General features: G+C 26.9%; 1 protein-coding gene across 2 annotated transcripts in view; it reads left to right on the forward strand.

Moving 5' to 3' along the window:
* Positions 1-24,792, forward strand: part of LOC129961685 (synaptogenesis protein syg-2-like) — a 386,666-nt gene that overhangs the window by 352,332 nt on the left and 9,542 nt on the right. For both annotated transcript variants that reach the window (XM_056075219.1, XM_056075220.1), the window contains one exon: positions 248-384. In XM_056075219.1, coding sequence (XP_055931194.1) covers positions 248-384 — 137 coding nt within the window. The remainder of the gene's footprint in view (positions 1-247; positions 385-24,792) is intronic.

Genomic DNA, 24,792 nt, shown 5'->3' on the forward strand with positions numbered 1-24,792 from the left:
AACTATGTTATTATTTACATTGAATCAGCTTTCTAATTTTAGAATTTAAAATTTAAATAATTCAAATAAAATTATCAAAGGAGTGATGCTTACATAAACTGTTTACTAACAAAGTTAAAAATCAGTATAGAATTATAAGTATCGATGACATTAACAGAATTACAGTTAATCAGTTAATCCATACCTAATCTTCTAATCAGTTAATAAATTTATTCAAACTTATGAAATGATTCACTTCACTTTGCAGAACGATCAGATTCATTGCCAAAAGTAATAGAAGTAGAACAAGGAGTCAATCCTTCTCTGTCTACCAGCGATCCAAGCAACAGGAAATACAGAGAATTTCAAAGCGTATCCTATCCAGATGACCCTACTCTCATTACTGTAAGTTGAAACTGCTTGATAATTTCATATAATATGCCATATTTGATACAGTATAAATTGTTGGAACTCTTGCATTATTTATAGAATGAAAAATATTTTTTTTTTATAAATTAAAGAGTGACATCTTTGTTAATTCAAACTGGCTTCCAGAAGAAATCTTGTAACTATGGTAACATGACGAAAAAAATCATCAGTTAGTTAAGGTAAAAAATTAGATTTATATTTGAGAAAAACAGCTTTTTATCTTTTTTACGTTATTTCATTAAGTAAATAATTGGCTTTTTTTAATTATTGTGATTCGTTAATCTTATCCATAAAGCAGAAAATAGGGCTAAATGCAATCCTCGATCGACATAAAAATTTCTCTGAAAACACTTACAGTTTCTATTTTTGCTTGATTATAGTAGCATTTATTTACTGCTAGTATTTATATTTGTTTATTTATTTAATGCTAGTATATTATTTTCTAGTATTTATTTAATGCTTTTTCATAGAAATTAGTATCAAAAGTTCACAAAATCAAAATAAAATATGAAATAGAATTTGCATACTATTCAAATTCAATAATATGTTAAGACACCTAAATAACTTTGCGTAAATTGGGCCTCAAAAGAATTTTTAAGTTATGAAGTGTAATGTTGAAGAGCATTCAAAATATGAAGCAATATATGAATCTTTGCAGGGTTTTTGTTTATTTCATGAATCTGGTTTTAATTATTTTAGATAGTCTTCTGGATAAATAATTGAAATTGTTTAGTTTCCAAGTAACGTCGTCATCTGTAATTCGATAGTAAACATCCCTTTATGCCGGCGTCCTGGCATAGGGGTAGCGCGTCTTCCCCGGGACCTTTGGTTCGAGTCGCTGTTCGGGCATGGTTGTTCTTCCTGTTCTATCTGTGAGAGGTGTGAATGTGCCCCCCTGTAAAAAGGGGTTGTGCAAGCGAATGTGATGCGTGAGTAGCTAAGACGTACTCGTGGCCCTAATTGGCGCTACTAAAACAAACGCTCCCTTGGCTTAAAATCACTGACTTCGTCAGCGAGCTTGTCCATAGTAAGTGTCATTAAAAAACACAACAACATCCTTTTATCATTTTTGTGCAATGCATTTAATGTATTATAAATTCGTTTAATTATTATTGTTCCTAAAGTAATTATTAAAAATATGCTTTCCTTACCAAAAAAATTATTAACTGCCACATTTGTCATTTTCGTTTTTAAATTCAAGACCGCGAGAATAGTTTTAGTTCAAACTACACACTTCAATTAAAGTTAATCGATTTCATATTTAATTTCAATATGTGCTTTGTATAATGATTACAGTTGAATATCACTATAAATAAAATTAAAAATATCAGATTTGTTTTGATAAATATTATGCGATAAGGCGATGTAAAACGAAAAAAATAAATTTTATTTGCATATTAATTTTTATTATCATAGAATTATTAACGCAATAAATAACAGACTCTTCAGTATTTCGAACGTATTTGAAAAATTAATAATTACATATTCTCTTGGAAATTGAAATTCTGAGTTGTCATCTAAATATTTGCAAATTCATTCTTTTTTTCAATCATTTCAGCAAACAGATAATGTTTTCAAAATATAATAAATTTCGAAGCACAATAATAAAATGGTGTGTTTGAACATCTTTTCATTTCTGAAATGTGACCGAAGCCTGCGATTTAATTTCCCCCTGCCTTTAAAACTTCCATTAACATCATTCGGGACACGTAGTGAAGCCACAATTACAGGCTCTTTTTACCGGCCTGAGTAGATTAATCAACATAAATTACTAACACAACAGTTGAAGTGGTATTTGCGCTAAAAATAAATTAGTCTCCTCCTGAATTTTCTTTAGAATTTCGCAGCACGTATTTGTTAAAGGAGAGTAAATTCTCTCATTCTATTTATGTTTATTCCTTTGTTCAATCAAAGCTCTAAAAATTGTTAAACTGCAAATGTCGCTGCTAAAATTCCAGTAAATGTGTGTGGATAATGTTTTAAAGTTAGTATATTACCAAGCAACCATACCTTGTTTAATAATGTTTTTTTACATAACATTCTTTTTAATGATATTATTTGAATATTTAAATTAAAATAATTTATGCTTTAAGGTAATTTCTTTTAAATTGTAAAAGCACTCAAAGATAAGAGGTGCATTTAATTAAAAGTTTCAAACAGTCTATATTAATAAATTCTGGAAGTTTATTTTCTTTATCTTTAAAAATATGTTAAAAATTCAAAAATGTAAAATTTTATACAAAAAAAAAAAAACTAATTTTGAGCAAGTTTTCTGCAGTCTACAGACTTTAATATTTGTTATTTTTATTCGCTTTAAACTTTATTCGAATAATATTTTATGAGAATATATTCTCGATGATAAGAGACAGTTCAAGCATAAAAAATAATTCAATTTAGGAACATAAATTTAAATTCGATTTCATATATTTTATGTTTTATATAATAATAATTATTAATGCATTTATATTAGCTCCTATAACTTATTTCATGGAAGAATATTATAATTCCAAGACGATAATGACAATTTATAATACGAGCAGGAAATATAAAATTCTTTTAGTTTTCTTCTCCGTATATAGTTTTATATATTTATTGAACTTTAACCAGCTTTCTTTCAAATTTTAATTTATTTTTCTCGACAAAACAAATTTCAAGCGATTAAATAAAGTCCATCTTATATCTGAAGATAAATATCTGATCGTTAAAGACGATTAGTTTAAAAGTAAAGTCTTTATGTTAAATATATATTTCAATGGGGGTTTATACTTATTCTTCCAATACATTATTACGGTAAAAATACTATTCTTACCATCATGCAGTCTTTAAAAATCTTTCATCTTTCATAATCACCTTCAAGTTATTCTTTATTTTTTTCCTCTCTCTTCACAGTATTACAAATGCATGATCGACTATAAGATATAAGACAGTTTTACTAAAACTAAAAAATCACAAGTACAAAAACTTTTTTCTAATGTTAAAAAAGATCATATAAATGGGAATAATTATATTTATTTAAAGAATTGAAATACTGCTGGTATGAAGGATAAATATAAAATACAAATTTTATAAAATGTTACAATGCTTTCATATCCATGAAAAGATTTTGCAAATAGTGGAAACCAATCAATAAATTAATTTATCTGTTTTACCTCAAATTTTTCAAATAAAACTAAAATGAATCTGTAAGGTATTTATAAGTAAATTGTTAGTTACAGTGAGCATAAAATATAAAAGATGTAGAATTTTATTATAATGATTTGAAATTATGTGTACAGAATGACCTTTTGTATTCACACACTGAATTCTAAGGTGCCTAGGCTTGTTTATTTTTATGTTTAATACCATATGTGCATGACGCCAATATTTCAATCTCAAAAACGTTTTTATAAATTTTAAAACCAATGAAATATATATGCGCTAATTATTAAATTTTATTTAAACTATCTAAGATTAAATATTTAGTATATATTCTTAAATGGGTATATTTCTTTTTATCATCCAATCAATAAATTAATTAATCTGTTTGACCTCAAATTTTTCAAATAAAACGAAAATAAATCTGTAAGGTATTTATAAGTAAATTGTTAGTTACAGTGAGCATAAAATATAAAAGATGTAGAATTTTATTATAATGATTTGTAATTATGTGTACAGAATGACCGTTTGTATTCACACACTGAATTCTAAGGTGCCTAGGCTTGTTTATTTTTATGTTTAATACCATATGTGCATGACGCCAATATTTCAATCTCAAAAACGTTTTTATATATTTTAAAACCAATGAAATATATATATGCTAATTATTAAATTTTATTTAAACTATCTAAGATTAAATATTTAGTATATATTCTTAAATGGGTATATTTCTTTTTATCATCTATTGTACAGTTTAAGAAATACTTTTAAAATGAATCTACTGACAGATTCTGCTGTGATAAAAATATTTTCCCTGACGGACTTTCTTTATGGCATTCATAAATAAAGCAGAAAATTCGATTGTTATTCTGTATACAATTTATTATCTATAACAGAAAAACTGCTATATGAACACTGCAGAAATATTTGTAATGCATATGCATATTAAATGTATTTTAAAACAATGATGTAGAGTCATTATGAATAAAGAATTCAGATTTTGAACTGTTCAGTGAGAAATAATAAATAAAATATTATTTATTTCAATTAATTTTCAGAATTTTAGTAACTCCATTGATTGTTCACAACTTTAATGAATTAATAATTTAAAAAATGTTCGTTTCTACACTTCATGAAGCATGACAGTACATTAGATAAGAATGACAGTACATCAGATTCATTAGATTTACAGTCTGACTTAAATTAAGAACTGATTCTGTCTTCATTTTCAACAGCAATTAGTAAAAGGTGACTTATCGAAAATTTCCTCTTTGAAAATATTTCAAATACACTTAATGATTTATTCAAAAGCGATATCAAGCAAATATAATATAACATGTTTACGTCATGTCGAACATTATTTTTACAATTCCAATTTTAACTAAATGGGAGAACTTTTCTTTAAGTTTTATGAATATAAAGCTATATAATTCCTTTAACTTCTATCTTTTAACTGCAATAAAACTAAAAAAAAAGGCATTTGAAACCAGATTACACTTTGTCAGTAATTAAATGCAGCTTTGGGTTTAGTTTTTCATTTCCACACTCTTATGAAACTGCAACATTTTAACGCTTAGCGTAATGTTTCATCTTTTACATTCCCGCAAGAAGCGAAAAATAATGAATGCATCGCTCAAAATTCCATCTGAATCATTTATTACCAAAAGTGAGAGACGGCTTTTAAGCGTTTCTGATGAATAATTAATAGAACTTTCTCACTCCCAAGATTTATATAAATGAACAATTTGTTATTTTCCCTGCTGTTACTGAAATATGGGAGGTTGGGTTTTTGTAGCTAAAAATCAATGATCACAGCATTTGGAGATGATTAATTTTCCTTGTCAGCTTTAGATGCTTGGGTTCGAAACATCAAAATGTTTGTGCTTTCAGTTAATAAGTTTGCTCAGAAATTTAAAAGTAAAATATTAATGAGGATATTAATAGCAAGGAGCATTTTCAATTGACTACGATAAGATTTATTTTGAAACGCTTACTTCGTTCTGTAAATTATTACAAATTATAAACGGCGAAGCACATTTCTTCTTCTTTTTTTTTTCTTTTTTCCCCCCCTTTTCTTTCTTTCTTTTTTTTTGACTTGATAAAATCTACCTTTTTTTCTCTTAATTAAAATGTATATTTGTTTTTGAGAAGATTAATTACAGATACATATTCAGTAAGAATACTGAAGTTTTAGTTTAATGAAGAATAAGCCGAATTTTTTTATTAATAAATAAGAATTGAATATCGCTAATCTTCATAAGAAAAAGATTTTTGTTATTAACTATCCTGTTTCAGTTCTGTAGAAAAGAAATTATTATTTAAATTAGTGGTTTTTATCTCAATAATTAATTAACATTTTTACTATTTACTCGCTAATAAGCAATTAAATTTTGTAGTGCATTTCTCTTATTTTACTTTATTATAGATAAGAAAAGATTTTTATTAATACATTCCTGTCGCATACTTATTCATTACACATTTAATTTTTAGAATATATTCTAATGATAGAAATTAGGTAAAGATAAAAAAATAATAATAAGTTCAAAAATTAAGTTTAAATCAGAAGTAAACATTTAATTCACAACGGTGTAAATATCGTTTACTTTTAATGATACTTGTTTTAAATAATAAAAATATAATTGAAATAAAAAAAATCATTTCACATGTATTTTTTTCATACTTGAAATGGATTATTTTAATTATTTTATCTCAATGTATACACTAAAGAAAAGAATCAATCAAATGGAAACGAAATCAGAAGTATTTTGTGAAATCATACCAATTCATGATTAAATGATGGTATTATTAATTTTTATTGGAAAAAGTATGTTTCATTTTAAAACATATCTTTATAAAATATGTGACCTGAACATATAGGAACATAAGGGCTCATAAATGTTATCACATCAAAATAAGTTGTTTTCATTCTTTAATATGTTCACGTCCCAGCCAAAATTTTCCTTCGAATAACGGGTATTCATATTTGACTGTCTGTTTATTTGTTTGCATGAAAGGAAAATAACTTATCTTCTAATAGCATCTTCAATTTGATGATCATCATTTTTTGTGACATCAAAAGAATATGGACAATTATGATCACCATTGCCAAGAACGTTTTTACAATTCAAAATTTATTTACTTTAATTATTTAATCTTTCTCTAAATTATAATTCTATGAAATGTTAGCCAATTAATATAGATACATATTAATTGATGAACGAAATCGGAATTTATTTAAAACTAGTACGAAAGGGGTTTCTGCAAACTATATATTTAAAAGTCTAAATATTTCGGACTTAGTTTCGATCAACTATTTTTTAATTAAGCGGTCAGAACTATTATCTAATAAAGGATTTTTATCCAAAGCAGCAATATAAATGCGTAGGATGACTTGAACTTTCGCTTTTTCCAAATAAAGAAAAAATAACTCTTGATAGTCTTGCTTTAATTAAATTCTTTCGAAGATCTGAAAACGTTTCTGGGTAGTGATCAGATATACTAATCCCATTTAAAAAATATTTGACAGATCTTTAAAAAAACTTTTTGGGTGAAATTTAATTACGTAAGGCTTGATCTTCATACCTTTAATTTTTTTTCTAACTCTTTATTAATAACTTTATTCTACCAATAGATTTATATTTTTGCCATCACAGATTTTTCTATGTTGAGCATATTGAATGTTTTAATTTTTTATTTATATAGTCTAATCAAATTCATTCCTTTCGGAAAAGTTAGCTTTCAAGATTTATTTTTCAATTTGTTTTAATAATACTGTTGAATAATTACATTTAATATTTTTTGCCCTCCTTCTAACTCATTCCAACCTAATATAATAAATTTTTATAATTTATAATTAAAAATTTATTTTATTATTTTATTAAAATTTATAATTAAAAAACAATTAATCGATTAGTTGATATCTTCAGTAAAGACTTTACTATAATTTTTTATTAATTTTTTTTTCTACTAGGATTAATGTTATCATTTATCACTCATCTAGAACAATCAATTCTTAAGAAAATCTTCAGGCAATAATTCTGGAAATATCTAATGATAATACCAATAATTGTGAATATCTTAGTTTCATAAAGAATTTCATTTGTATTCTAAGAAATTAAATCATTTAAAATGTAATAATACACTGTTTTAGAATAATCTTCATAGAAAATATTCAAATTAAACTTGATATATGTAGATTAAAGTTAATAACAATAATTCTATATTTTACACTTATTTTAATTAAAAATTAAATAGAACTAATATGTAAAAATTAACTATTTATTATATCTAAAATATTATAATTTAACTTATTTATTAAAGTTTAAAATGTCAAATAAAATATCACAAAAATTAAAAAATGTCTCATTATTTCAAATGAAATTACTCGGTGTAGGTAATTGTACCTTTTTGCCTCTAACATAAGGGAATGGCGCGTATTTTCAATTCCAGTTCAATTGAATTGCAGTTTTCACGGACAGATATGAGAGATGATTTTAGTGGATGTTGTACCCATTTTAGGATACTTTTGGGATATCCATCTTGATGCATATATCAATCAAGATTGTGAATAAATTACTGTAGGATATAAGAGGAATATAATCGATGGATTTTGTTAGAATTGCAAATTTCAAGATTCCCATTAATGACGCCTCTTTACAGATTCCTAAAGAAAAGTTTTCAAGCAATTTTGTTTTCTTTTTCTGCAAGACAGATTTAAAATTACCTCAATTCATTTTAGGAATTCATCGCTTACCTAGGGAAATTAGGAAGGAAGAACGAGGAAATAAGCCTTGACATAGTAGAAAATAAAATATAAAAAATATCATTGGGTAATTAATGTTGATTTCAAAGTTCTCCAGTTGATAAGATAGAAATCAGACTTAATGAAATATTAATTTTTTTCTTTACTTATAGAACAATCCAGCTGATTATTTCATTGGCATGAAACTAATATACCATCCCAATGATAATGTATTGCTAGTAAAATATCAGTTCCTTAAAAAAGGATCTACCAATAAAACTGGGGACTAAGAAACTAGAGATAATGAGCACTAAAATAGACTAAGGATTATGAAGATATTTTTCGCATTCGCAAAGTAAAGGGACTGCTTCAATTACTTTTGTTAATAAATTCCTAAATTCTATGAATCCTTTTTAAAGAAAGAAATGTTAATAGGATCGGACATACAATCTTTCTTTCCCACAGAAGACAAATAAAACTGAAAATCAAACATGACGGGCATTTGAAGTTATAGTACACATACCCAGGTGCTTCGGAGAATTTGAGTTCAAAAACTCTGTAAAAAAGATACTGGCAGCATTTAAGGATAAGACTGCTAGAGAGGCTAAAATATGGAATTTCTAGATTCCAATGCAGGACAATATTTTCAAAACTTTGAAGCTTATACGAATGGAACAGGAGAGAGATTCCGTCAAAATGTAAAACATATTGATTAGCGTCATCAGAAAGAAAGGAATGTTACTTTGATGATAAATTGATGCTGGATCCTTAAGCAGACAATGATTGATATTCAAAAAAATTGAAATTTATTAGAAGCATTAATCCGTAGATAATATGAGCAGGTTTTGGTTTCGAGGTAATCTTCTAATTTAATGCGACGGCTTTTTTTTTTAATTTGTAATTTTTTTATTGAAATAAAATGCTTGGACGTCATTTACTGATGTATAATTTAATAAAAATTAAAACAAAATATTAAAGAAACCTGTGTAAATTGGTGGAAAATTTCGGTCATTTTTTTATTGTATCATATAAGCAAAAAAATAAATAAATAAATTTTCAGAAAATTCTTTACTAGTTAATTAGTCATCTATGGAGAGATCATTAACCATAAATTATTCACATCGTGAAAATTTTCAGTAATATATTACTTTTCAGATCTGACTAATGGTGCAAGAAAAGAACAAATTGGGTTTCATATGCAAATGGAAAAAAAAAACAACTTAAAAGTGTGCTTGTACTTAAAATATTCAAATGAAAAAGCAAAAAGAAATCTACCTATATTTTATAAAGATACATTTTTTTTTTTTTTTTTTTTTTTTTTTGCAAAAAGCAGTATTACTATCTGATATTTACTCTGCCGAAAAAATGAAAGATTATGCATGGTTGCATGGTAAAAATGAAGAAATAAGTATTAGAACTTTATGGCACATAGCCAGATACGAATATTCTAAAGCAAAAAATAATGGTGTTATACTAAATTTACATATGGTGTGTCCAACAAAGAGCATCGTCTTTTACAGTAACTAGACAATGAAAACCAATAAAAATATGAAGCAATTATATGTTTGGTGTGTAATCATAAGTGTAAAACTCTGATATATAAATTTCAAACTTAATTATAAATTTTGTTGAATATCTGCAGTGCATGCTGCAGTTGCAGATATCTTAGTTAAAATCGCTCTCTGAAACATTTACTGAGAGAAATGAACTGATTGAAAGATAATTTCGTTTGACGGGAAATCTCTACTATACTAAATATTTTAGAGAATCGACCAGGCACTTTATGGTTCATGTTTAAAACACTGTTTTCCACTAAAATATGTCAAGAAATGTATCAGCAAATACACCTGTTTAGAAAAGTATTTAAGAAACTGAATTACATTACATTATTCCTCATTTATAGAAAAATACTTGAATTTGTCCTTAAACACCGGAATTTCCTTCCTGTAATAACATCTTGCTCAGTCCATTTAAGCACACATTTGCTCACCGTAACAATCCTGCGACAATGGACGAAATTTAATGAATAATTGATAAGGTATGTTTATCTATTGGCATTAACACACGTACAGAAGACGAATGAAAATACCATTCTTCATATGCCCTCTTACTTCACGATTAAAATAAATATCTTTAATCGATTATGATATGATAATAGCAATTGTTTATTAGATTATGCATTTTATTAGGTTCGATACTGTCAGTATAACAAACAGTGTCATTTGTCAGCAACATTTGTAACTAATTTTGAAAATGTTTAATGATTTTTCTCAGCTTTTCAAAATAAACCTGCCTTTGCTATCATTCATCTGACAGCTTCTTTTACGAAGTTATAAATTTTTAAATGAGGGAGTACTTTGTGAGACATCATGTGAAAATTACAGATGAATATGTCATGATTTTTTTCCCAAATTCTAAGAATTTTAAAGAAGTTTTTCAAAATCAAAATTACAAAATCAGACAAGATACAAGAAAATCAAGAAACAAAATACAAAAAAGAAGAAATGCAACAAATTTATGAAATACAATTAATTCCAAGAAAATGAAAAGAAATATATGCAGGACGTCAACGGACGTCAGGACATCAACCATGTCAATGCAAGTAATGTTTGAAAGCAGCGAATGCACCGATGATTGAAATGTCAGCATTCTATCAAAATTTTAAAACTGACATAACTTTTTGAGGAGCAATGTTCCACTAAATGTAACAGCTAACTTCGTACGCTTCTAAAAGAATTAAATTCATCTATAAAATAAAAAATAAGTTTCACTTTTAATCTTCATTTTTAACAATAAAAGGCAATTTAAATTAAACTAATTTTTAACTATAACTCATTTTGTAAACGCCTACTTTTTCAAAGAATTTAAAAAAAAATTAGCAAAAAACAATTATTGGAAAAATTATTTAAATGTTGGCTGTATCTTAAACTTTTATTCTATATATTTTTAAATTTTTATGGAGAAAGTATAATTGGATAAAATTAAGTGTCCATCAGCTAGAACACTGCGCCGATCGTGATACTAGGCGGGATATTATGCCGGAAGGAGAACACCTGTGTCTTCGTTTCCCATTCTCCCTTTTCTTAGAAAATGAGCTATATTCAAGTAATATTGTTTGGGAGGGTCAGAAGTTTTGGAAATGACCGATCCTTACTCTGGATCTAAAGTTTTGTAATTTACTTTTTGTGATTTACTTTATTTTTTATATGTATCTTTGATCATCTTCTAATATTCGTTTTATACATAGTGTAAATATTTTTTAAAAAAATGATATACATATATTACAGTTTATATTTCATTTTAAATAAAACTGTAATTTTTTATTGTAAATTTATTACATTGAAAATAGCTCAGGGAGATGAACTAAGTCTTTCTGAAACACCAAAACTGCTTCAAGCATTACCCAAACCAAACATGTTTCCTTGTGTTGCACCTTGTATAATGCGGTATCTGCTAAACAAGTATAAAGTAGTTATTTTTTACCCAAACTCTAAAGATTTTACTTATTTTCCTGCTTCACTGCAATGCTGGATTAAGCGCACTTTTCAGAGCTCTATCGGCGTAATGTTCCTGCTGATGGAACATCCTCAAAATCATAACGATATGTACACACTTCACAAAATGAAAACTGAGTATTACTATAAACCTGAATAGGTTATTTAGAATTTTTTGTTTGAATTTAAAAGTTAAAGGGCAGTGCACCGCAAGGGGATTGTGTTTTTAAAAATTACTTAAAGAGTTTTTGCAAAGTCTGAATCAAGAATTACATATTTTTACTTTCTTGTTTACGAAGTATACAAAAAGAACTGCATTCATTAAAAAAATTCAAATTCAATATTTGACAAACATCGATATTTCAGGCCTTCTTTGAACAAGAAAAAATCGATTCTGAAACCAAGCCTATCTCGCAGTCTGTGAATGCAACAAATTTTAAATGCTTTAAGATAGATTAATGGAATTTGGTATTTGTATTTTAAGGAAGATTTCTAGATATCCATAAAAATAATTTTCTTCAAATAGAGTGATTTTTAAACTTTTAATCATTAATTATTTTATGTTATATTTATTGATTTTATTCCATTACGAATAAATTAAATTTTTGTTTGCTTCTAAAATTTTAAAATGTAATTGTTTAAATAGTTTTTATAAAAAATGTTAGCAACACAAATTTTCCAAAATAAGTTCATTATTTCTTTTATATACTTTTATGCTAATGGCTGTAATATTCTTATTACATCTGGTCAAGTATCTTATCTTATCTTATCTTATCAGTTATGTTATCTTATTATATTTCTATCTCATGAAAAGGCATTTCTATAATTTTTAGGACACACAATTTTAATTAATATCTCATTTTACTCTCTTTCAATTATTAGATGACGTATAGATGGCCGAAAGTTCTAATAAAGAAATATCCCTCCTTAAAATTTGATAGTAAAGTATACAAATTTCCAAAAATATATTTAATCCATTAAATCTTTCAAAAACTGTATAATGACAATCAGACTTCTTTTTAAGAAAACTTTTATAAAGTTGTAAAAGCCTAACACAATCTTTCAATTCACTTAATTATTAATTTCAATACCTTATTCATTTATCTTGTTAGCACTTCCCCGTTCCTTATTAATGTTGAACGAGAAGGGGATAGATATATTTAAGTTATTTGATAAAATAACTGCTTAACGAGTATTGGATGTAAGGAACTCAATTGGTAATTGTCAATCAATGAGAGAAATTTTACTTTTCTGACTGTTTGTCGATATATTCCTAACAATTTAATAAATTGTGTTAATAAAGGAACTTATATATCAAATGGAGTAATGCGAACAATCATTATTAAATGTCTAATTGTGAATAAATGCTCAGATATTCGTTGTAATGAAGAAAAATCTGTAATTACAGAAAATGCTTAAATAAATACCAGAGACTGAGACAATAAGAAATATGCCTTACTTCTAGCACTGCTTTAAGCAAAAATTTAAATATGTTTCAGAGTTATTAATTATGTTTAAATAAATTTGTTATTGAGATCTTTCTCAGAAGATTAAGGATTTTTTAAAAAAAATTCTAAATGGTTTAAAAAATATATATACTTACGGATATTTTAATGTTTTCAATAATATTCTTCTTAAAGCCTACAGCATTTTATGATTTATTTTCTTATTTTGATAGTTTTTTTTTAATTCTCAACGTTTTATTCTTAAATACAGAATTATTGTAACATAATTTTTTTGAAAATACTTCAGGAAGAAGTTTCATAAAATGGTTCGAGAATAGATCATGTCTTAATATAACTCTTTAGTTGTTATTACAATTGATAGAATGCAAGTGTGTCTGTCGAATATCAAGCGTCGAATATCAATTGAAATAATAATCCATTCATTTTTTGTTGCTATGTTTGCTATGCTAAATGTAATTTTTTTTTCTATTGATACTTTTATAGTTGCAAAGAAGGCTTGATAAATACATTTCAAAATAAATGTTAATTGTACTTTCTCAGCAAACCCATTCCTCTGAACCCTCAGCGTTAAATCTGAGAAATAGTTGCTGATATTTTTTACAAAAACTCCTATTACATTAGAAAGAAAACAATATTAGGCATCACAGAGCCATTTTACAAAAGTTTGTCTCGTCTGCATCAGGAGTTATGAAAAATAAGTTTCTCTTGACACACTTCTGCAGAGGCTATCATGAATGGTGATGGAGCCTCATATGCCCCGAAGCAGTGAACTAATATACGCAAGTTATTCTACTTTGAGAGGGCCAGATACAGAGCTCGAGATTTATTAATTCTGCATCTTGAAGCTTTTTAGAACACACGGAATGAATCCGTATTAACTACATAATACTTAGGTGGTTCAACCGGACTATTAAAAAGGCAAAATGATTTTAGCAACATATTCCTGCTTCTTTATTCATGTGTTTAAGTACCAATGAAATGGGTTCCACGAAAAAATAAATCTCCATGCCAATGACATTCACGAATGATAGCTGATTTCTCTTGTAGACTGCCAGATAATTTATGGTAAATATTAAGGCCGTAGGTGCACGCACTATCACTTCTGGCTATTCTCATAACTATTTCTCTCCCCCATAGCGATATTTTGGGAACCGTTTTTGAGAAAACCTTTGAATCATGAGAACTTTTCTGAATAAATTCATAATTTATTTAGATTCAATAACGTTAATATTTGATGCTCGTTACTAATTAAATGTTCATTAATGGATCTTTCGCGATGTTCAGAGTTCTGCCCTAATAATTTACGTGATTCTGATCTATGCTTTAGGGGAATATACTGGCACATGATTCTAAAAATATTTATATTATTTGAATCAACAATCAATATCTATGATTCCATATGAAATAATTTAATATGAATAAAAACATTTACAAAAAAAAAACCAAAAATCCTTTTCAGTCTTAAATTTATTAGGAATCAAATTTATTGGGAATTACAAAACAGTAAAAACCGATGTGGAATGAAAATTTCTTGAAAATTTATACTGTAAGAATAAATTGAAATTAGCGTTCCTTACATAAATCTCATATAAATATTAATTTTTATCTAATGCTATTAGAATCAAGAGTATAAAATTAGTGCAAATGGTTGTAGTTTAATTCGTTTTCTTTCTTATGTTCTTTCATACAAAAAAATAGAGAAACTTCAAAAATGAAATTGCAACGTATTCTTCCTTTACAGAAAGACTATTTACTGATAAACTTATAGTGAAATCAACACATAAATAAATTTTCGAAAAATTCAAATTGTTTTAATGACACACGCCATTTTAAATTAAGAAAATGTTTCTAAAATGCAATCGTTTAGATGGAATATTTTATAAAGATATTAATGATATTTTGTTATCTTCAATAAATACAAAATTGCATTTGATCTGCCATAAAAAATGAAACTCAACACTTATTTATCTTTTGTATCTTATATTCGGATTAAAATCGTCTGAAGTTAATGTTTGATATTGATGTAAGAAATTTATTTATATAAGAAATTATTTTAATTAATGTTTATAGACTATTTAACAAAATTTATGCTATATATATATATTCTGTTTATTTATAAGTAATATATAAAAAGACATGAGACAAAAGTTTAAAAATGTTTCAAGCAGTTATTTGCTTTATGATTGTTCATCTTCTTAAGAGTTATTGAATTTTATAGCATATTTTGCTTTACTTTCAAGCCAAGGAAACAGGAGAATTGATTTTTTTTTCAAATTTTTAGACATAATAAAAAAAATGTAATTGCATCATCTGATTTTTATTTATATTGGAAGCATTTTTCATTATTTATTTCCTTTTGAATATATATCTAAATACACATTTATCTACGGCATGAATGTACGTATAATTACTTTTTTCTGAGGGGAGTTTTTTATTCTCATGGTTACTCATAGGATCCAAAATCAATGTTTTCATCAATTACACTCTATTTCAGTAAGATTTTTTTCTTTATAAATGATAACGAAATAACTTTTTTTTTATTTTTAGAATTTGTTTACTTTGTACATTTCTTTCGTGGTCTTTAACTAAAACGTTTCTAAATCTTAAGCAAAACTGGATTTTATAAAATCAGATTTGCCAAAGAAATTATTGATTATTAATTACCAAACGATATCTTTACCCTTCGAAAAAATATTATTAAAAAATGAATTCTAAGAAGAATGTGCTCCTCAAATAATTTATTGTTTTCTTCTCATTGGAGTGTATATTTAAGGCAAATAATTTATTTTTTTAAATAAATTATTTTGGATTCGTTCTTTAAGCACACGTCTTTTTTTATATCTTATATTTAGAACTTCTCTACATTAATTAATTTAATTTATATTCAAAAATTATGCAAAATTTGAAAAAAAAAATGTTTAACACTTTTTTTATCTCAATAATAAGAAAGTAATCTTATATTAATGCCAATGAAAAAAAAAAGTTTAAATTTTTTTTTAATGGAGTCCATATGTACTCACTTGAAATCAGTAATATGCAGGTCAAACTGATTTTTGAAACGCAATGCCCAAAGTTCTAGTAGGGAAATAACATATTGACAAATAACGGTAATTATGATAAATAATTGCGCAATGAGGATAGCACGTTCAGTAATTTTCATTGTATAACTACCATGTTACAAATTAAATGATGACTTGCTGGGTTTTAATAATATATGAAACTTTTAAAAAAGTAAATTTGCATTCATATTGTGAATTAATTTTATGAGAACATTCAAAATTCTATCCTATTTCGATGTTCTTATCCATCATAACGCAAGTAAATAATTATTATTTTATCAAAGCAGTAAAAATTATCCACAAATATTAGAATACTAAATTATTGCGATGTTCATATACGCCCTATTGAAAGGAAATACAAAAAGACTTTCTTAGGGGGAAATATTTTCGAATCCTTAAAGTAAATCTTGAAATATAACCGCAAGACAATGTCTTAACACAAATATCACTGGTATTACACTGTTTAAGACTAAAAGAAACTTATTTTTAGAAGACATTTTTCTTACTGTATATTAGAAATAGAAATTACCCTTTAATAACAGAAAATATTCCGGATATTTGATCAAAGAAGTTATTTTTTCAAATAATCACCGTTATCTTCGAAATGTATTTATAATGTTATTAAGAAACTAAATTAACATTTTTGAAATTCCATACTATTAAAATGAAAGTTTTAATGTACGGATAACAAACACATAAATAATTTTTTAAAAAAATTATTTAAAACATTAAAGCTGCCCTTCATTTACTCAGCATTTCATATTGCGGTATGCTGAAAACTGCATTAGATTAAAAATTAAGTTAAATGGTATGGATAATCAAATCGATACTCGAAAAAGAATTTATTTAATTATATAAATGGAAAGTGTGTAATTTTTCAATAAATAGGCGGAAACTAATTGATAGCTGAAAATTCTGTTAAAAGTGATTTAATTCATTTTCATATAAGAAAATTTTGGCTGAATTATTGAAATAACAAACTGTGTTTGAGTAAAAGGCTTTTGCCATCTATCAAACCTCATAATATCAAAGTAAAAACGAACATTTCCTTCAGAAATATTTTTATTTTCTGTTTCCTTATTTAAGCCATTTATTTACAGTTCTCTTTTTTCCTAAAAATGAATGGACATTTCGTGATACGAATGAAAATTTCAAACATCTTTGCAATTCCTTCAATCTTTGCCAGAAGTAAGATCCCGATGAAAAGAAAAAAAAAATATTTCATTCAAATAAAGGCTCTAAAAGTAATGCTCTGTACTTTAAATCTTTGCAAATGATAACATCCTCCATTCTGCTAAAATGTTGCTGCAGATCTCGTATACAGGGACACGACAACCTACTTAAGAACTAGACAAAGTAATTAATAGGTTTTTAAATCCTTAATTTGCATAAGGGCATGGTCCTTCTTAATTACAAGGCTTTAAATTACTTCGTGCGCCTGGTTTTATGGTGTCGTCTTCTTTCAACATGAAGGGAAAAATTAAAAAAGCCTGTCGTTTAGCTAAAGTGCATTTCATTCATGTGTCTCATAAAATCAATCGCTTCGTATTGATACCAAATGAGTAATGAAGTTCTTTCGAAAGTAAATTAAGTCGATTCTTTGCATTTTATTTTTATTTTTATGGAGGTACCGATAAAGTTAAAACTTAGAAATCTTTTGACTTGTTTCCTGATTAAAGATTCTGACCATGCTTTGAAAAGTCTCGAATTCAGATAATGAGATTTTAGTGTCACATCATTGCTACTTGTTTTCTTTTATTAGAAAATGAGTAAATGCAAAAAGGTTATTAAAGTACGCGAGTTTTTCAAGAATAAAATAGAAACGTCTTCGATGGTTTTCATAAGACACGAATTAAAGAAAAAAAAAACTTTACAGAACATAGTCTTAAAGAATGATTTAATTATTATTTTTTAATCAATCTTAACGATAAGAAAAAGTCTTTGCCTTGCTAAAATAAATTGTTTTTCAGAAATAACTAAATGTATTTTCATTACAGTGATTTAAATACAAATTCAATTATTTTTAACATAACATTTACAGCTTGTTATTTATTAAAGTCAAAACTTAAACTCAAATCTGTTTGGTGTCTGTTATCAAGAAGCATGCGTGAATTATTTGAAAATTGATATATTTTATATATTAGCGAAGTAAAATTCACTTTTAATGTTATAAATTATAGACGATGTATGCACTAGACTTCTATTAATTCATGCACTATTGCCATTGTAGAATCATTCATTAGCAATATAGAAACATCTTTAATGATGCATATTTTTTCCATATACGTATTATATTCTTCAAACAAACAAACAAACAAAAAAACAGACAAATATTCCTTCGGTTTCTTAAAGTTAATAAGGAACAGCCTTCGACTTAAAACTTTTTAAAGATAAGTTAATTGTGGTATATATATTCAGAAAAAAATAATAAAGTAACGTATATATATAATTAAAAATAAGATAATAACAAAATATTGACTTAACATGACACATCACATGAAAATTTGGATTTAAAAGAAATAAAATATAATAATATCATCAAATCATTTGATTTTCATTATTGAGCCAGCGACAAAAATCGATATAAATTTTCATCAGAAATTAATCCAAGCTATGCCACTATTGATAATATCATTATTTATAGTCGTGCAACTATGTGAACATTGGTGTTTAGCTATGTTTTGGGCTAAATATTTAATATCTTGAGACTTATGCAGTTTTCCTTTATTAAAAAAACGACTTTGTGAAACATCATAAAAATAAACTTGAATTTAACATGATTTTAAAAAGTTATTTAAGATTTTAAAATAAATAATTTCTTTCATAGCTTGATTTATCTATTAGAACTCAATTTAACTTTATTTCAGTTTATTAAAAGGAGTTCCTATATATTTTTTATTAACGTGTTATTTCAACAATATCTGAAACATTTCAGACAGTTTTGTGATTTTTATGAGATTTTATTACATTGAAAACGAATTTTAATCTTTAATCGTAATCAAAGAATTCTTAATTTTAAATCGTTCTCTAACCTTTTAATCTTTATTAACTCCTCTAATTACAAGTTAAACATTATTAAAATTTCTTTCAAGTGCAGACAATTAAGAAATATAAACACATGAATTTATAAACTTCATACGTTGAAAAACTTAGATATTGAAAAATAGAATGATAGAATAATAATTAAATAATAGAATGGTAGAATGAAAAAGTATTTTTATTTAAAATAAAAATGCTTTTTTTAGACATTTATTATATATGTTGAATATTGTAATGGAAACTAAACAGAAAAACAACATACTCTTACATAAAATAATTTTATTGACGATTCATCCTAGAAACCAATCATTACCAAGCAAGGAAAAGAGAAGACGAATGTCCCTTAAATTCTCCTCTTATTAAAAAAAATGTTTAAAAAATCTCAAACAAAAGAAAAAAGGAAAAAGAAAATGGGAATAATATTTTTGTCTAAAAGCAATTAATATGATAAATTCAGTAGCTCGATTAAATTGAAAATGATGATAAAATATTCCTATAATTACTTTCTGATTGAAAATATGAAGAGTGTGAAATATTTGAATTCGAAAATTGAAAAATTCGTAATAAAATATAGAATATTTTCTTTAAAATAAAATGAATCATTATTTCAAGATCGCTTGTATTGAAAGCATTAAATGTTGTTTTCTACAGCAGCAATTTATTTAGTTTGAGAGAAAATGAGAGCAGTATTTAAGAATATCTGGAAATGAAATTGAATATGATATGTCTAGAAATAATTGTGTGACATAAATAAATAGTATTTGTGTCACAATATGTAACAATAGTATTTGTGTATAGTATTTGTGTCATCCATATTTTAGCAAATAATACCTGCTTATGAAAAGTTCATTAATAATTTCAGTTAGATATAAACATCGTAACATCAGATTATTCTATAGAACGAATTTTATTTTTGCCAGTTCTTCCATTTATAACTCTAATTAGTTCTCACAAAACAAATCAATATACATCTTGTTAATTATTTAGTTAATTTTATGCTATACTTCATCTAGTAGAATACAGAATTTCTATGGATATTTAAAAGAATTAATTTTTGAACAAACGAATCAAAACCCATGATACTTTATACAAACTTTAAAAAAAATGCTATTAAAAGAGATTACAATGTTTCCAAATGCAATATTTCAGAGTCTTGTATTGGTTAATCAATTCTGACTGTATTAAGGGCATTTGAACTGAAATCAGAAACAGGAAAGTGTCCATTTTAACAGCAGACGATATTGCAGTCCTCATATTTCTCTTCTTTATTCTTCTATTTATGATTTGTTCAATGAATTTCCCTGATTATTCATAGAAAGAATGTTGATCAAAAATTATTTATTTTTATTACTATACATGCAATCAATGTTTATACCTAGAAACAACTGACCGCAATCATTTTGAAAGCTAAACAAATACTGCAACCTATGATGTGTTTTTTGTTTTATTTTTTATTACATCTACAATCTTCGATTTTTTTGTGTGCTTGTTTTGCCTTGGATCTTCATGACAAAAGGTATAAATGAAATGTATGTGGGGAGAGGCTTCGGATACATTTGCTAGTCTTCTACAATTATTTTTGCTTTTGAAAATATCTACTTTATTTGAACGAATTACATTCTTTTCGATTGACATTCTTTTTTTTTTCGTATTCTTTATGAGCCCGGTTATTTAGTCTCTAGATGCGACGACATAAAAATTGTTGGTAAAAGAAATCTGTTGTATAAGGAAGTTTTGCAAGTTTTGTTGAATTAATCTGAAACCAATTCTTATTTTGATTGAAATTTTTTTTTCTCAAAATGAATTTGTACAGGTGGTTACCAAAATAATGGAAATACCTGATATATATAAAGAATCCTTTATTAGTAGGTGTAGGAACGCCTTTGGCATGTATTGTAGCTTGGATTCGCCTAGGAGTCAATTCATAAAATTGTTGAATAATGTTTATAGGAATATTGCACCATTTTTTCTGAAGATATTGTGAAAGTTCTGGGTAAGATGTCGATGAAGGATATCGATTCCGTAATGAATGTTGTAAAATAGATCATAGCGGTTCAATTATATTGAGGTCTGATGACTGCTCGGGCCAAGGTAGATGTTTAACTTCATCCGCGTGTTCATCAAACGATGATTGGACAAGCCTCGCAGCATCGATAGGTGCATTATCATCCTGGAAAATTCTATCTCTTGCAGGAATCATAGCATGGACCTGGTCTGCTAAAATTTCTCTATACTTCTCCGCAGTGATCCCCCCTTTCAAGTTTACGATTAGTCTAGCAGAAAAAACATGACATGGCTGTGCTTATCTTGACAGACTCACCTCCATGCTTGACATTTGGAAGGAGACAATCACAATCATGCGCTTGTGCAGATGTCCTCCAAACGTGCATTTGTCTTGTTATAGGGAAACGGGCGAAACACGAATCGTCAGATCATACTACTTTCTTTCACTTATCAATCGGCCAGGTTTTGTGAGTGTGACACCACTGTAGGCGACGTTTATCATTATGTGACAAGTGGTTTGGGAATTGCTGATCTGCCATAATTATTCTGTTTATGAAGGTACCTTCTACCTGTAGTCACCGAAACAGGAGAATCCAGATGGGTATTTAACTCTGCGGTCACTTTTGCTGCAGTTGTTCACTTTTTAGAAATTAAAATCCGCTTCAACACTGTTTCACTGAGCTTCTCTTTCCGGTACCTATTTTGCTTTGCCGAGCTTGTCTTGCCACGCTGTGTGTATGCGGTCATGATTTTATACACCATACATCTGGAAACGAATAAATGTTTTGATGTTTCCATCGCACTTGCTCCAGCTAGACGGGTTTCTACAATTTGGCCTCTTCGAAAATCTGAGACAGTTTACGCTTTTGAAAAAAATCCAAGAATTTCTGAACTTCAAATAATAATCTAATAAATCTAACACATATTACCAGAAAACTGCCATTTTTTTTACTTAATTGTAAAAAAAAATGGTAGATGTTTTTATATTTTAATGCGCACGAAGCGCATTCAAAAATGTCACTTTTATTCACAGGTGTTTTTTATTATTTTGATAACCACCTGTATGTCGATGAAAGTGAATCAGGTTATTTTTTTCAGAAACTGAATAATGTTACATTACTGACTTTTAAATGATTTTACCTCTCAATTTTAAAAAGCGTAAAAGATGCAAATGAAAAAATAGAATCCAATATCCGAATCTTCACGAGGAATAAATCAATAACAAGGAAGAGAGTGTTCGAAAGAGAAGTCGAGAGTAAACATATCTCTTTCAAAACGACCAAAATGAAGGAAATGAAGAAGAAGCACACAATAAAATATCTTGACATGCAATTCATACCGGTATTCTTTAGAAAGACACATGTAGCACAATGTGTTGAAAGAAGTAGCTAGATCCGGTTTATCTGCATTTCGACAAGTAACTATTTGCAATTTTTGCAGAATCATGGAAACTCTTCTTAAGGAAAAAAAAATCATTTCAAACAACGATAGATACATGAGAAAGTAGTTTTTTTTTTCTAATCAGGTTACACATACGTATTATGAGGCTGGGGGATATATTATAGAACGAATTAAATAATTTGGAGATTTATATATTTTATAATGTGTCTTGCAAGACATAAATTTGAACTTTTTATTAGAAATAATTGCTAATATTAGATGCAAGAATCATGAGATGCTTACTGGAACTACTACTCACTATAAGACCTGAGGAAAGACTTCTAAGAGATCAGTCTGAAATAATATCAGATATCTCAAAGAAGTTTATTGCGAAATCATCACGGGCATATTTCGAAAATAACGGCCGAAGAACAATTACTCCAATTTATTCTAAGGCTACGCTTCTCGAATTTATGCAGCGTAATCTGAATGGATTCAGAATTAAATTTTCAACAGCAAATTATGCCCATTCAAAATATTTATAAAATTGGGTTTCCAAATTTAAGATACTTTGAAAAAAGATTGTAAATAAACGAAATGATAGCACTGTTGGAGAGGATGCAGGGAGCCATTGGAATGACACTATCGCAATATATATATATGAGAATATATGTATGAGAAAAGGTCATAAAGTATATTTCATAACGCTAGATAATTATAGTGTCCTTATCTAAAATTTATTTTTTTCTATTTTTTGGCAATATTTTTTTTTTATTTGGCATGAAAAAATACCTATAACACCAAATTTTCACCGTCCTACCCCCACCCTCCATTTATTTAATCGCGATTTTAGTATTTTTGTATGAACTATATCCTAATAATTAACCCGTCGTTAATAAAGCTCAATGTGTTTGTGTGTCTGTGTTGGCGCTCTACCGACCATACCGTTTTACCTACAGCTGTAAAATTTGGCATGTTTATACCTTGGAGGCAGGATATGTGCACCTCGGAGCAATTTTTTAAATCTTTAATTAATTAAAAACCAATCGAAATTTCGGGGTTTTTCCACTATAAGTTCCGAAAACATTACAGCACAAAATAGATTTTTGCATCAAAAAGTTTAAAAAATTTTCTTTTTAATGATACCAATACTTTAACCTATAAATTTAGTTCTTATTTTTAACGAATTTTTAAAAATATATTTTAACCATATTTTTCAACACTATATTTCGCATAAAATAAAAATAAAATTTAACTTGCACGAGCACGTTACTCCTTCACGGGAAAAATTATCTAATTATTAGCTTTTATCAACATGTTGCCATCATATTGTCAAAAGCTTAAATTTTAAAAAAAAAAATGTTATTGCATATTAAACATACAGAAATGTAATTTTCAGCATGTGTCGGTAGGAAATGAAATAAATATGAAATAGGATATTTTATAAAAAGTAAATGCAAAGAAAAGATTTCTATGATCTTTTACAATACCTACATTATCAATTCCATAAATCAATTATACTTAAGGTAAACATGGTTTAATATATATCCTTTCAACTCAATGCCCAACGGCAAATTTGTAAACCTTTAATAATAGAAATTCTTATAGTAAAATTGTCTAAATGAAGTAAACAATTATATTTTATATAACTTGAATCTATAAATACTCTAATAAATGGCAATATTTATATAGATCCTCTGCTCTGCGAATCATATTTAAACAAAATATTCTTGAGATACAAATATTTAAAATAAAAAAAGTTGCTTTCCAATCAGCTAAATTAGTATCTAAAACTGGCTTATTTATGAATATTTAAATATCACTATTTAATAAAAATGGGTGATTTTAGACCACTTCATCGACCGTCTCAAAGAGAATATCTGAATCAGCGCCCAGTGTTTCTCAAGACTTAATGGCCTAGGATTATAAAAATGTTGAATGTTCTGAACTATTCTATTCAAAAGTTCATAAATCGATCATATCTAACAGCAAAAGATAGATCATTTACTTATTTAAAAGTTGCAGTGTGAAGAATAGTTCGAGTATATGATCCCTTAAGACCAAAG

This window comes from Argiope bruennichi, chromosome 2, assembly GCF_947563725.1.
Source record: "Argiope bruennichi chromosome 2, qqArgBrue1.1, whole genome shotgun sequence".
Classification (NCBI taxonomy): domain Eukaryota; kingdom Metazoa; phylum Arthropoda; class Arachnida; order Araneae; family Araneidae; genus Argiope; species Argiope bruennichi.